Here is a 14,799-nt window from a genome sequence, read left to right as displayed (position 1 = left end):
TAAATGGCACAATGACATCTGCACAATGATAACAAAGGTTCATGATCAAGTAATAAGAGTAATAAAAAAAAACATTTTAAAAGGTGCAGAACTGTTTAAATAGATTATCTTTAAGGAAGGGAGTGCAACTCAGGGCCCCACAGCAGCAGGTAAGGCAAATTTGTGACCTGTTATGAGACTTTGTGTAGACGTACAATCTCAGAAGGGATTCTTTTAACTAGCCACCATCCCTGATTTTGCCCTTCAGCTGCTTGACCCCCCCCCCCGCCAGTAAATTTCCGCCCCCTGCTCAGACCCTGCCCATCCCCCCTCCGGTTTGCCGCCTTTGAACCCCTCTAAAGCAGCAGAGTCGGGTCCCAAGGAAGGGCAGAGTGCGGGCAGCGGCTTCAGCAGCTGTTACTGAGCATGCCCGGTGCACCCTCAGCGGCCCCCTTCGGACAGGGAGCCGTTTGTGACGCTACCCCGGTAGGCGGGGCGCAGCGGCCCCGCCCCCCTCCCCCCCCGCGCTGCCCGGGGGCCGGGCCGCCTGCCTGCCTGCGCTCACTGCCCCGCTGTGGCGACTCGGCCAGCGCACACCCAGCACGAGGCGCCCGCGTCCCCGCCGCTCCGCTCAGCATGGTCATCCGAGTCTACATCGCCTCCTCCTCCGGCTCCGTGGCGGTAAGGAGCAGCCCGCGCCTCGCCGGCCCCGGCGCCCAGTTGCCACTGGTCCGCCAGCTAAACCCCGCCTCGCTCCCTTCTGCAGGGGCGGCGAGTTGGGGCACTGCGGGCAGTTTGGGGGCGTTTTCAGCTGGCGGTGTTCGTGCCTGTGGGTGTGAGGGACCTGGGGTGAGCCCGGATCGTACATCCGTCCGCAGGCGGGGGGAGGGTGAAACATCTGGCGGGGGGGGGGTTATTACACATCAGTGCAAGGGTGCTGGAACAGTTTGTATGGGGGGCTGAGAGCCATTGAACCGAACTGTAAAGCCTATATATGATGGCAGCCCCTTCAAGCCAGGGGGGCAGCAGCACCTATGCAGTCTGGGGGGAAGACGAGAGGGTTACACATCTGGCTGGGGGAAGTGGAGAGGAGAGGGTTACACGTGTCTGGGGCGGGGGAGGAGAGCGATACGCATCTGGCAGGGGGGAGGAGGAGAGGAGAGGGTTCTATTTTGAGACTGGGGGCCAAATCATGAGAAACCCACAGCAAAATTCCAATTGGCTTAAATGGGACCAGGGATTGGTCTATGTATGCCCAACTTCTGCTGGGAAGGTGGCCCTGTGTCTTTGTGATGCCTGAGTTCTTTTCTCTCTGGTTGCTTGCGCTGGGTTTTTCCTCTTCTAGAGAGATCCTCTTCTTGCAGTTCAAATGCGTCAGTGAATGAGGAAACACAACTGTACAAGTGGCTTCCGTGTTTGTGTGTGTGAGAGAGACAGAGAGAGATGAAAGTTCTCTGGATATTTTAATGCATACTAAAAACTACTACAAGTTGCTCATCTGGAAACATGATAAAGAGGGTGAAACCTGAATGGTGACAATGATAAATGTGCAAATGTATGTTGCCTTCCCTGAGAGGCAGAGTTGGGAAAGCTGAGGTCTGATATAGGTAAATACCTACTTCCTGGTTTTTCTCTCCACCCTCCCATCCATCCGTGTTTGCTTCCTCACCCATCTCACTGGACCTTTCCTCACAAGCTCCAGGCCAGTGACAGCACATTGTTGTACCAATAAAATAAAAACCAGCAGGATCTTATTAAAGGGAAAAAGGCAAAATACCACATTTATTGTGAATACAGAAAGAATCATAGTAAGCAGTTAGTTATAGCTATAACATTCCATTCAATCTCATATTTAGTCACACATTCATTCATTCATACAAACACACACACATACACACCCACACACACAGGTTCTGCAAGGTTGTTATCATAGTTACCAGCCTTAGAGTTGCTCATGCCAAGCTACTGGCCAGGTGGCCTGGACATGAGGAGGGAGCAGGGCCTTGTCAGATGCTCATCTGATGCTCCTGGAAGTTGGTTTGCAGAATCAGACCCCAAAGTTCTCACTTTTTAGAGTCTATTTTTATAGGAATTTCTTCCTATGCCAGTCTATGGGAATTGCTTCATCATGCTGTTGCTGAATCAATCAGCAGATAGCACATTCCTGACGGCTCCAAGATGTTATCTTGTTCTTTGGTTCTCCCATTCTTGAGGCTGTTGGGTGGATTCCAGTCTGCCCTCTGGGGGGTCCTCTGGTTATTTCCACTTGATGCCTTCTTCAGCCGATGGACACTGGATTCTTAGGCTGGCACCTCCCTGATCATTCACTTATTATCCACACCAAGCATCCATCCACATACATCCTCTATCTCTATTTTAATCACAATTATTAATACAACAAAAGGGTGGGGAGTCTCTGGGTGCTGTTTCTGTTGTTAGAGTATTGCTTTGAGTCTCTCTCTCTGTGAATTGCTTTGAGAACAGACTCTGTCTTAGAATGTACTAACACAATTAGCAGCTTGCAAGTTTCACACATAGAGGGAGAGAAACAGTCCCAAAAACCAAGAGACCTCTTAATTAGTAATACCCTGGAATGTAAACTCTGGGGAATCAAACTCATTTGTGATTTTAATACAGAACTTCTTTAATATGATCCAACAACATCTCCAGTTTTATACCTGAAGAAAGGTCATGGGTGAGGTTGAGATCTTTTTTTTCTGAAAGTGCTGTTACTTTCTAAAACTAAATTCTTTCCACCTAAAAGAGATGTAATTTTTTCTTGTTTATGGAGAGAGAATCTAAAAAGTTAGTGGCTTTTTTACTTGTCCATTAAAGAGATTAAAATTATACACATTTTGCAATATTTCCCTCTTTTTTTTTTCTTTTTCTTCTCAATCTCACTAGGAAATCCAAATATCTACTGCTTAGTCCAGCAGCAGTTTTGCATTGTTGAAATTCCTGCAATGTAATCATAGTGGAGTTTCTAAGTCCTTTTAAGCATTATAATAAACTCTGTATGAGACTTGAGGAGAGAGAGGGGGATCAGACAGTTGGATTGTGTTCCTTTTCTTGCCATGAAATGGAATATGCCTTTCCCCTTTTCTGCCACATTCCAAGCTTATCCCTCAGGACAAGCCCAGTTATTTATAAGTGGGTAAACTATGCCTGCGGGCAGGTCCCCTTCCAGGCAGGAGTCCCCTCACTCACCTCTCTGGAGTATGGAATGCTTGATTAATAATTAAAGAGAAATTTGCAGACTGTTCCCACTCCAGGTCTTATTCTAAATGGGAGGAGCAGCCTGTGTTTGAAGGTGTCCTGTGTTTACTGTTGCTGGTCACTGAAAAGAAAGCATTATTTCCTTTGTGATTTAGGAGTTTGCAACGTGACTTTTAATCTGACCTTCCACCACTCACTCCCAAATACTCTTCTTAAATAATTTCAGTGGAAAAGCAGTACATTTTTCACAGGCAGCCTCCTGCTGCTGGAATGTTCAGGCAAACCACAATGTTTATTCCTAAAGCTAGAGACAGTTGATCATGTCAGTGTTCTGTTTCAATTACTTTATTTCTGCTATGCCAAGTGATTAATGATGATGCTGGAAATATGTCTGGCTGCTGCTGTAGTGGTTTGAGTTTATTACTGTACTACTATGGAAATACTGAATTTTGAATCGTACACACTGAAACTTGTTCTATGATCAGTCGCAAACAAAGTTTAAAAATAAATACACAAAACTTTTTGTGCTTAGGGATGGGTAGTTATTGATTCAAATCTTCCTGAAGCTGGTAGTAACTAAAAGATGTGGACATCTGACTCTGTTTTGATTGTCTGTATTAAAGATGGTCTGTCTCAGTTCAGATCATAGTGGACTTCACAAAAATCAAGAACACACTTTGGCCTGGTCTACACTTGAAGGTTTTGCCAGTACAGCTATACCACTAGACTGTGTTCCTGTGGATGCAGTTTATACAAGCAAACCTGTTCTTTTGCTGGTGTGGCTTATTCCAGCTCCCTCCCCGTCCCACCCGGCGCAGCTAAAGCACGGTTTTACTGGTATAACTGCATCTACGCAAGGGGCCTTAGTGACTTTTGGAGTCTGATAATTGAAACCAAAAGGCCAGGAGACTAGACTAAACTAATCTTTCCGATGAAGTGAGCTGTAGCTCACGAAAGCTTATGCTCAAATAAATTTGTTAGTCTCTAAGGTGCCACAAGTACTCCTTTTCTTTTTAATCTTTCCCTGTCATTGCTGGTTAGTGTAGTTTGGTTTGCAGTGTTGTTAAGCTAGATGGAAATCATTTTCAGAGGAGGACTGTGAAAAATATACAGTCCTGTTCCACTAAATTTTGCCTCTCCAGTTCCATGGATTATATACAAGTACTAGAAATCTAAATACTAAGTTGGGTGAACTAGAGCAGTGGTTCTCAACCAGGGGTGTGTGTACTCCTGGGGGAACACAGAGATCTTCCAGGGGGCACATCAACTCATCTAGATATTTGACTAGTTTTACAACAGGCTACATAAAAAGCACTAGCGAAGTTAGTACAAACTAAAATGTCATACAATCACTTGTTTATACTGCTCTATATAGTATACACTGAAATGTATAGTATTTATATTCCAATTGATTTATTTTGTAATTATATGGGACAAATGAGAAAGTAAGCAATTTTTCAGTAATAGTGTGCAGTGACTCTTGTGTATTTTTATGTCTGATTTTGTAAGCAAGTAGTTTTTAAGTGAGGTGAACCTTGGGGATACACAAGACAAATCAGACTCCTGAAAGGGGTACAGTAGCCTGGAAATGTTGAGAGCCATTGAACTAGAGAGCCTGGCATTAAATGAGGATAATGGCATAACAGGCATCATGGAAACTGGGAATGAGGATATTCAATGGGACATAGTAATACAAGGGTACAAAATATATAGCAGAAGTGGCCAAGTTTACTGCTCTGAGCCGCATATGACAATCTTCAGAAGTATGAGAGTTGAGGGGCGCCTGCCAGGGCTCGGGGCTTCTGCCCTGTGGGAGGCATCTGTAAACCGCATTTTAACTATAAAAGAGTCGCCTGCGTCTCGTGAGTCATAGTTTGGCCACCCTTGATATATAGGAATGACATAGTAGGGTGTGCTGTTGGGGGATTGGCACTGTATGTTTAAAAAAAAAAGCATAGAATCAAATAAGGTGAAAATCTTAAATGAATAAAACTGTACTATAGAATCTCTATGAATAGACATTCCATGCTTGAATAAAGAGGGTATAGCAGTACGAGTATGCTACTGAACACCTGACCAGGATGGTGACCGTAATTATGAAATGCTAACGGATGTTAGAGAAATGCAATAATAATGGGTGATTTCAACTATCCTCGTATTGACTGGGTACATGTCATCTCAAGGCATGATACATGATACATGCCTGATTCTTAGAGCTAGTTCTGGAACCCACAAGGGGAGACGCAATTCTTGATTTAGGCTATGGCTACACTGGCACTTTACAGCACTGCAGCTTTCTCACTCGGGTGTGAAAAAACACCCCCCTGAGCGCAGCAAGTTACAGCGCTGTAAAGCCCCAGTGTAAACAGTGTCCCACGGCTCCCAGCACTCTAAGCTAATCCCCTCATGAAGATGGAGTACCAGGAGATGGAGTACCAGTACCACACTCGCCCTTCAAAGCGCCCCCGCTGCAGCGCTTCAAAGTTTTAAGTGTAGCCATGCCCTTAGTCCTAAGTGGAGCACAGGATCTGGTCCAAGAGGCACTTATAGCTGAACCATTTGGTAATAGTGACCATAATGTAATTAAATGTAGGATCCTTGCAAGGGGGAAGATACTAAAAAAATCCCACCACAGTAACATTTAACTTGAAAAGGAGGAGCTACTCAAGGACACTAGTTAGACTGACATTAGTTGGACTGAAATTAAAAAGAGCAGGCCTAAGGCTGAAGGGCCTGCAAGCAGCATGGAGATTACTTTAAAACACCAGAATAGAAGCTTTGTCTTTTTTTACTTGGGTTATACATTAAAGTCTGTCAGAGGACCAAACGAATGCTACCATGGCTAAACAGCAGAGTAAATAGGTCATTAGAGGCACAAAGACATCTTTTAAAATTTGGAAGTAGATGCTGATGTGGAATGTAGAAAGATGCACAAACTCTGTCAAATAAAATATAATAAGGCAGGCCAGGAAAGAATTTGAGAAGCAACTTGCTAAAGATGCAAAAACTAACAGTAAAATATTTTTAAGTTTCTCAGGCTTCTTGCTTCTGATGAACAGGCAGGGGAGCCTATAGATGACAAAGGTATTAAAGGAGCATTCAAGGCAGACAAGACCATTGTGGAGAAGATAAATGAATTCCTTTCATTGGTCTTTACTGCAGAGGATGGCTGGAAGATATCCACATCAGAGAGATTCTTTTTGGGTGACAAACCTGAAGTACTGTCCCAAATTGATGCCTCAGTAGAAGAGGTTTTAGAACAAATTGATAAATTAAACAGTAGTAAGTTACCAGGACTATATGGTATTCACTCAAGAGTTCTGAAGGAATTCCAATATGAAATTGCAGATCTACAAACTGTACTGTGTAACCTATCACTGAAATCAGCCTCTGTACCAGATGACTGGAAGGCAGCTAATGTAATGACAATTTTTAAAAAGAGCTGCAGAGGAGATCCTAGCAATTACAGGCCAATGAGCCTAACTTCAGAACCGGGCAATTTGGCAGAAACTATAGTAAAGAACAGAATTATCAAGACACATGGATAAACAGGATTTTCTAGGGGAAGAGTCAGCTCAGCTTTTGCAAAGAGAGGTCATGCCTCACCAATCTATTAGAATTGTTTGAGGTGGTCAGCAAACATGTGGATAAGGGTGTTCCGGTGGATATAGTGTACTTGGATTTTCAGAAAGCCTTTGACTAGGTACTTCACCAAAGGGTCTTAAGGAAACTAAGTAGCTATGGTATAAGAGGGAAGGTCCTTTCATGGATCGGTTCTAAATTGGCTATTACCATAGGAAGTGTTATGAACTTCAAAGGACTGTACTTAACAATGTGGCATGCAAGAATGGACTTTTGGAACGAACAGAATCAAGCGATTTGCTTGGGACTCTCTAGAGGAAGGTGAATGTAAATTTCTCCCCACCCCCTGATTATGCAAAAATCCAGCCTTTTGAAGCTATGTCCTGATTACCTGTTCCAGAAGTCTGAAGATCAAAGGCCTGAGCAGTATAAATGAAAGACTAGTCTGTGCATGGGTTTGCTTGTACTGGGCTAAAGCTGTTAGGAACTTGTAACCACAGAAAAACCTCTTTGTGGAGTTTGAAGGACTGTCTGCTGGAGTTAGGGGGTATCTCTGGTAAACTTATTAGCATGTGTAGGTTCTTTTATTGTTTTTAACATGTTTTCTCTAATGCTTTCACCTTAAAGAAATTATACACGTGTTCTTATAATTGCTGGCATTTGTATTGTTCATAGCCTTCAAAGAGAAAGCAAAATGCAGACAGTGGCTGTCTAAGCAGTCTGGCTTGCTGAAAGTATCACAGTATAGGCAGGGAACTTTGCAGCCTGGAAAAACCTCAGTCAGGAGCGAGAGAAACGTGGTCTCCACCCAGGAGAGGTGATGGCTGAGGAACCAAGACTTGAGTGGTTCTTTGTGGATCACAGAGGGGTTATACAGGTGCAATTTCTCTGAACGGAGACAATGTTGATCTCTTGTGGAAGGAAATTCTGTAGGTGTGAGCCACACAGAAAACCGGTGTCCCTACTTCTGAGAGTCTAGGCTGTGTTTTTGACAATTGCACGGTTCCTGATACTAAAAGCCTTGTCTTCACTAGTGAATTACACTGTTGCAACTTGCACCTGAGTATCTGAATCAGTGCAAGTTGAAAGGGTGCAGTGTGTTGGTGTTTCTTATCTTACTTTGGGTGCAGAGAGTGCACTAAGTCCTCCCAGAACATTGCCTGCCAGCATTGCAGGGCATGTGGATTCATTGTCTCTATCCTACAATTCCCAACAGAGCTCTCTCAAGCTAGGCATTATGTAGCACCAGAGGCAGATTAAGATTTATTGGGGCCCTGGGCACCAAGTAGGGTTGCCAACTTTCTAATCACAGAAAACAACACCCTTGCCCTGCCCCGAGTCCTGCTCCTTCCCTGAGATCCCGCCCCTTCCACAAGGCCCCGCTCACTCCATCCGCTTTCCCCCCCGTCACTCGCTCTCCCCCACCCTCACTCGCTCATTTTCACTGGGTTGGGGCAGGGGGTGGGGGGTGGGCTCCAGGATGGGACCGGAAACAAGAGGCTCAGGGTGCAGGAGGGGCTGGGGATTGGGGCCAAGCGGTTTGGAGTGTGGGAGGGGCTCTGGGATGGGACAGGGGGCTGGGGTGTGGGAGGGAGGGAGTTCAGGCTCTGAGCTGGGGGTGCAGGCTCTGCAGTGGGGCCAGAAATGGGGGGTTCAGAGTGCAGGAGGGGGCTCAGGGTTGGGGCATGGGGGGAGGGTGGGGGTAAGGAGTGCAGGCTCTAGGCAGCGCTTACCTCAGGCAGCTCCTGGGAAGCAGCCGGCGTGTCCCTCTGGCTCCTAGGAGCCTGGTAGGGAGCCTGCCAGCCCTGCTGTGCTGCCAACCGGATGTTTAACTGCCGACCAGAGCCGCCAGGGTAAAAACCAGACACTGGCAACCCTAGCATCAAGAACATTCAGGTCCCCCACATCCCACTCGCCACAGGGCCCCACCCCCTCCTCTGCCCCAGTCTAGAAGCCAGAGCTGGGCCATGGTAAGGGCTGCCCAGGAACCCCGGGCCGCTATGGGGCGGGGGACATGTGGTGGCTCTTGTGTTAACTTGCCACTGCGTAGCGCACATTTCCACCTCTTCACATCTTTTTGTTTGTTCCGACGGATGCTTGGAATGGTTCTTTTGCAAGGTGATGCGCACATGTGCCATGAGGTGCAAGGGATGTGCTGTTATACCCTCATGCTACCAGTGCTGAAGCCATGGTGGAGAATGACAAGCCTTCGCCTGAGCCAGTGCCATATAGACTGTGTGCTGGCATATCTGGCTATTAGGAAGAGCCCGTCACCATTTTGGGGGTGGATCTCAAGGAGGTGAGGACCTAGATTTCATTATTTTCATTTATAAATTCAGTGTTTTATTAAAAACAGTGTTTTTGTTTTATTTTGCTGCTCTTTTTGGTTTGGAGTGGAACTGATTCTTTCTTCCTTTCCCCTTTAGGAGCCAGACATAGGATTTAGTCCTGGTCTGGAGAGAGGACATCTCTAGTGAGTAATCCCATCTCTCTTCCCCCACATAATGTAGTGGAGTTCACAGGGGAATGTATTGCTTCTTGGTGATGGCTGGAGGAAGGGAACAGCAGCAAGTGGGTTCTGGAGCAACACAGGATGGTAAGTGGATTTACTTTGGGGAAGGGCCATGTGAGCTACGGGGTGGGTAGATTTGCTGTGATTCCTGTAACTCATGGTCCTTTTCTGTATTCTCTTTTCCACATATTAGGGCTGTGGGAGAGGCTGATGAGGCATCACCCAGACTTGTTATAGCAGTCCCAATAAAGTAAGTATATTGGTGGAGTTTGTGTGTCTACCAAGTAACCATGATTCTTGCATTTTGTATTTTTGTAGGTGAATTCCTCTGGACATCCCTCTGTCTGTTCCCATTTCCCCCAAATTAGGAAGTGTTCGCTTAAAAGAAAAAAATGAATAAACCTTTTTTCCCCATTCTGTTTGTGTGTCTTGCTGTGTTCCTTTTAAGTTTTGGTGGAGGTTTGCGTGGTTCTGTTTGCACAAGCAATGCAGAGTGAGACAGCATAAGCTGACATGGTGCTTAGCCTTGCTAAGCAAATGCAGTTACATTTTTGTCTGTGGATGTATAGTGTTTTACAGGCATCCTTTGAGATGCAAGGATGGAAGCAAAGCCAGAATGCAATGGCGTGAACAAAGCTGAATAGCATTCACTGACACTTGTAATCCAAAAGCCTTAAACAGAAGAAGCATCCCTATCTGAACTGTGTATATCTTCTTTTCTGATTGTGTGTTTAGTATAAATCAGTCCTGCTAAATGATACGAAGAAGAAAATACTGGTAGACATCTCATTTTATTTTTCATCATACTGTGACTAATCTGGTGCAGGCTTCCATTGAACTGCATAATTTGGTGGAAATCAAATGGATGTGTAGTTTTAAGAACAATCATTCATTTTTTAAAACATATTTATATTTTATTTAATATATACAACATAATACGATTGAGCATTGACTTTTTAATGGGCACACTACTGAGTTTAGTTGCACATCTTCTGTAAACAACATCTGCATGAGGTATTCCTTTATATTGCTAGTAGCTCCCACACTGAATGTCTCTCTTGATAGAATAATATTAATTATTCTAAATAAGGGCTATCAGATGGTGGAAAATGAAATGTTACATGAATATGTCTGAATGGTTAACCTGGGATGCATACTTTTTTTTTTTTTAAATAGATCTTCTGATTTCCTAAAACAAAACACCACAAACCACTATTCCAAACCCTGGAAGGGAAGATGGAATGATTTAAAACATTACATTCAGATTTTCAACGGAAATCCAAAGATTAAAGTGATTGGAGTTGTTGCAAAAGCTGACAACAAATTGAAATAAAAACCGCAGTGGCAGGCATTCTACTATTTTTAAATAGAAAGGATTTACTAAATAAATGAGTAATATATACACAGATATGGGGAATTGTACTGCAGAAAGAAGGCTGAAAAGGGCTTTCTGTTAAGAATATTTATATGCTGCATATGTAACTATGAGAAATACCTGCTTTACAGGGTGTATGTTTTCATAGCGCTTTGATGAAGTAGGGCCCAATCCTGCAAGGAAATGAGTGGACTCCACTCGCTTTGGTGAGCATCTACTTTTAACTGAAGTCACTTTGCAAGCTCTGACCCATACACTGGCATGTAAGTGTTAAGTATGTATTGTATTAATAAATATTTACAGAGTTAAAGCAAATAAATTTATTTTCCCTGAGGCATTGACTGAAGCATTCAGGTTACACTCGCCAAATTCCCATAGAAATTAGTGGAGCTGCACATATGAATGAGGGTGGAGGGTGCCAAAACAGGGTTGTATGCAAGGTTGGTGTAGAAATTTATTACGTTGCTTATCCCAGTTTCTCCTTTTTTGCTTTTCGTTTTTCTTATTTAGGGTAGTGGGGTGGGGGGGAGAGAATCACGACTGAGACCAGCACTGTAAGGAAAACACAGAGCTAGCAGAAATGTCTCCCTGTATTTTAAGTGGGAGATTCAAGATTTTGACTCTGATTGTAGCAAGGATATTTATTACCTTCACCATAGCCTTATGAGGTTACTGCTCTTTTTCCAGGTGCATTGTCTAGATTAGTGATGGTTTTCCATAGATGGGTCCCTTCTGGCCTCAGATTGTGATAATTTAGCCTGACCTCCTGTATAATACAGGACAGAGAACTTCCCCCCAAGTAATTCCTAGAGAAGATTTAACAAAAAAAAATCCAATCTTGATTTAAAAATGGTAAGATGGATCCACCACAACCCTTGGCAAATTGTTCCAGTGGTAATTGCTCTCACTGTTAAAAAAAAAATGTATGCCTTATTTCCCTTCTGAATTTGTATATCTTCAACTCACAGCAGTGTTACTTTCCTAGATGACTGTATTAGTCAGTGATCTGGAAAATTAAATTATCTCTAGATCCTATAGAACTGTTACATTATTTAAAAAGGTTTATACTTAAACAGGAAGATGTTTCAAGAGTGTTGTTTGCAGCACTGGATATAGTCCTGTTTGTGGTGGTGTGCACCCATATTTTGGGCAAAGGCTGGAACATCTAAAAGGGAAGGCTTAAAAAAGGCTGTAGGACTCAGCGGAACATATCCAAAGAATACCAACAACGAAGAGTAAAACAAAAAGGAGTTGTGGTCAGGTCAAGAAGTCTTGGATACACCGAATGTACCTGAGCCCTGATTCAGGAAAGGTCTTAAGCACGTGCTTAACTCCATCCCTGTTCAGGACTGCCACTTCAGACCATGCTTGGTCTCATGGACTTAAGTGGGACTTCAGTGCATGCTTAAGTGCTATCCTGAATAGGGGTGCTTTTTTGAATTGGGTCTCTAGTGCTGGAACATTTAAAAGTCTGTCAGCATTACCATTAGAAGCACAATTTTTCAGCATGGCTCTTTATGTGATGGTAAAAATTCACCAAGCCTGAAACTTGGCAGATACTTCTTGGTTTAGGACTGTTTAAAAAAATTGCTTAGCAGCTACTTTTATACAGTTCACTTGACAACCTGGAGAACTTAAACAGCTTCTATTTTCATATGTAATAAATAAATTACAGGTTGAAGGAATCATGGTTTAAATCACCAGAAAACTTAATGGAGGAAAATTCAAGTCTTTTACTCCCACAATTGCAATAAGAGTATTTTTAGGCAATACTTAAACATGAAACTTAAACACAGCAGTTTTCTACCAGAGATACTCTGAATGTGACTCATTGCTGTGGTTAGAACCACAGTAGAAATGTTAACAGCAACTAAGTTTTCCGAAAAGTTTTTTGTGCATGCTCTCCCATACTGAGAAAAATTAGGAATGCAGAAAGTAGAGCTGTAATTGATTACTCCTGATACCATCATTCAGAGGTCTTTCTGCAAGAAACCCTCTACTCTGTTAGAAATGGGTGTGCCACCCTGTCCACAGGCGCCGCCCCTGCAGCTCCCATGGGTCACGGTTCCCAGCCAATGGGAGCTGCGGGGGCAGCGTGCGGTCTCTGTTGGCTGCCCCTACACATAGGAGCTGGAGGGGGGACATGCCACTGCTTCTGGGAGCCATGAGGAGTGGGGCAAGCCCCCAACCCCACTCTCCGGCATGAGCTCATGGATCAGATGAAATCGTCTGGTGGGCCGGATGTGGCCCCCGGGCCATAATTTGCCCACCCCTGATCTACATGGACACCTTCATTTTATACATTTTTTTTTAAATTATTTTCACTCTAAAACAGAAGGCATCAGATGGACACAGCTGATGACCCAGACTTCATCAGACATAGAGATTGGGATCAGTCACACACTTTACTTGCATCATTAACAGAGGTTGTGAGTGTATATCACATTCAGACGTCAGACTTAGACACTACGGTAGGTTTATTGAAAACATCCATTGCCTTAAACATAAATCAAAATAAATTGATAGCAGCATCGTAGAAACACAAAACAAGCAGCCTCAAGGGAAAAATAATAATTTTCACCTAATACCACATTTTTATGCGTTTGATGGTTTCCAGGCTGCATTAAATTCCTGGGATGAGCTCCCAGCCCCACTGAAGTCAGTGGAAATTTTGCCATTGACTTAGCAAGACCGAAATTTCATAGTGGTATGCAGGACTTCATCATGCCATTGATCTGTACTTTATCATTGTGACAGGCATATTGTAGGCCAGGGCATCTGACAATGTGACCACAGCTGCAGATGTATTTAGAGGAACAGTAAATGTAAGAGGAAAATCCAAACTTTCTCAGCTGGCTTGGACGGCAGCGAAGCTCATGTTAACTTGTTCCTTCAGAAAGAATGAACATAGATTTTTCCAGATAGGAAACAGAGGCAACATAAGTGACTAGAAATAAATATGGTGAACAAGTTACTCTGAGAGTGGTTGTGAATCACTTCTTGTTAATGGGTATTGAAAGTCCTGATTATATTCTGAAATCACCTTTCTGCCCTACATGGCAGATATGCAAGTAGTCTGGGGGCATAAATTCATAAACAACCTTCATATTTGATTCACTTTTTCTTATATCTCTGCTTCCTTTCATCTTGGTAGCTTGCTCCGGAGTTAACAGGCAGATGCCCATGTATTACACACAGAGGACTGAGGTTTGTGTGTGTGCATGCTGTGTGAAGATCAAACAAACGCCATAAAGCCACTGTGGTGTAACACCTGTGTAAATGGAGAAGGGATTGTACTGAACACAGGATGCCCAAATATGTGTCAAAGAAAATGATGTTTTGGGGCCATAATTAGCCCCAAACTAGAACAAGGCAAGGAAACTAGAACAGCCAATACTTGATGCTATTAGCAGAGTCAAACCAGCAGGGTGAGACTTGTGAGCATGGGGGACTGGACTTTCTTGGCTGCTGGCTCACGACTGTAGAACTCACTTCTACAATGAATAAGAGTGGCTGTGGGCCGTAGTTCTTCTAAGCCACGTGAGTTCTGCATTTTGCTCTTGCTTATGCACATGAAGTACATAATAATAATTTTTAAACTGAGGGAGTGGGAGAAAAACGTAAGTAATAAAATAAAATCAAGTATTCAAATGGTGAAGAGCATGGTCTAAAAATATGGAAGAGATGGGAGGGGAGCTTCAGAAGTGACCCTCAGATTGCAGCATTGTGCTTGATCTTGTCTGAAGTTTGAGTCATCATGGGACACCAGTAATGGCGTGTTGTTCGGGACAGGGTAGAAGTTAGCTGTTATGCTAAAGTTGGCATGAGTAGATGCAGAGAGAAAATGATGGAAATGGATGAGAGACCACTGCTCTTGCATTGTTGGTGAGGATGACTCTGCTGTACAGGGCAAATTCTGCTTTCTTTATTCATGCAAATAGTGACTTCAGGGGAACTGCTTGTGAGCCAAGTACTTCAAAGGGAATAAGGACTTCAGAGTTTTTGGCCCTGTGTCACTAGGGTAAGCAGGATTTGGCCATATGACTGTGGCTACAGAAAATAGTTATTCTAAAACTTGCCGTGTTGCCCACTCTCACAAGTCTTAACGTTAGTTGGTGTTTTTCTTAAAGCCCCA

General features: G+C 43.7%; 1 protein-coding gene across 1 annotated transcript in view; it reads left to right on the top strand.

Moving 5' to 3' along the window:
• The first annotated feature begins 492 nt into the window (after positions 1-492).
• Positions 493-14,799, top strand: part of SH3BGRL (SH3 domain binding glutamate rich protein like) — a 53,997-nt gene continuing 39,690 nt past the window's right edge. The window contains exon 1 of the mRNA XM_084639373.1: positions 493-660. Within this exon, the coding sequence (XP_084495499.1) occupies positions 616-660 (45 nt within the window). The 5' untranslated portion in view covers positions 493-615. The remainder of the gene's footprint in view (positions 661-14,799) is intronic.

Source organism: Lepidochelys olivacea, assembly GCF_965140295.1.
Source record: "Lepidochelys olivacea isolate rLepOli2 genome assembly, chromosome: 9".
Classification (NCBI taxonomy): Eukaryota; Metazoa; Chordata; order Testudines; family Cheloniidae; genus Lepidochelys; species Lepidochelys olivacea.
Note: the sequence above shows the minus strand (reverse complement) of the source record. Positions and strands in the feature narration are given on the sequence as shown.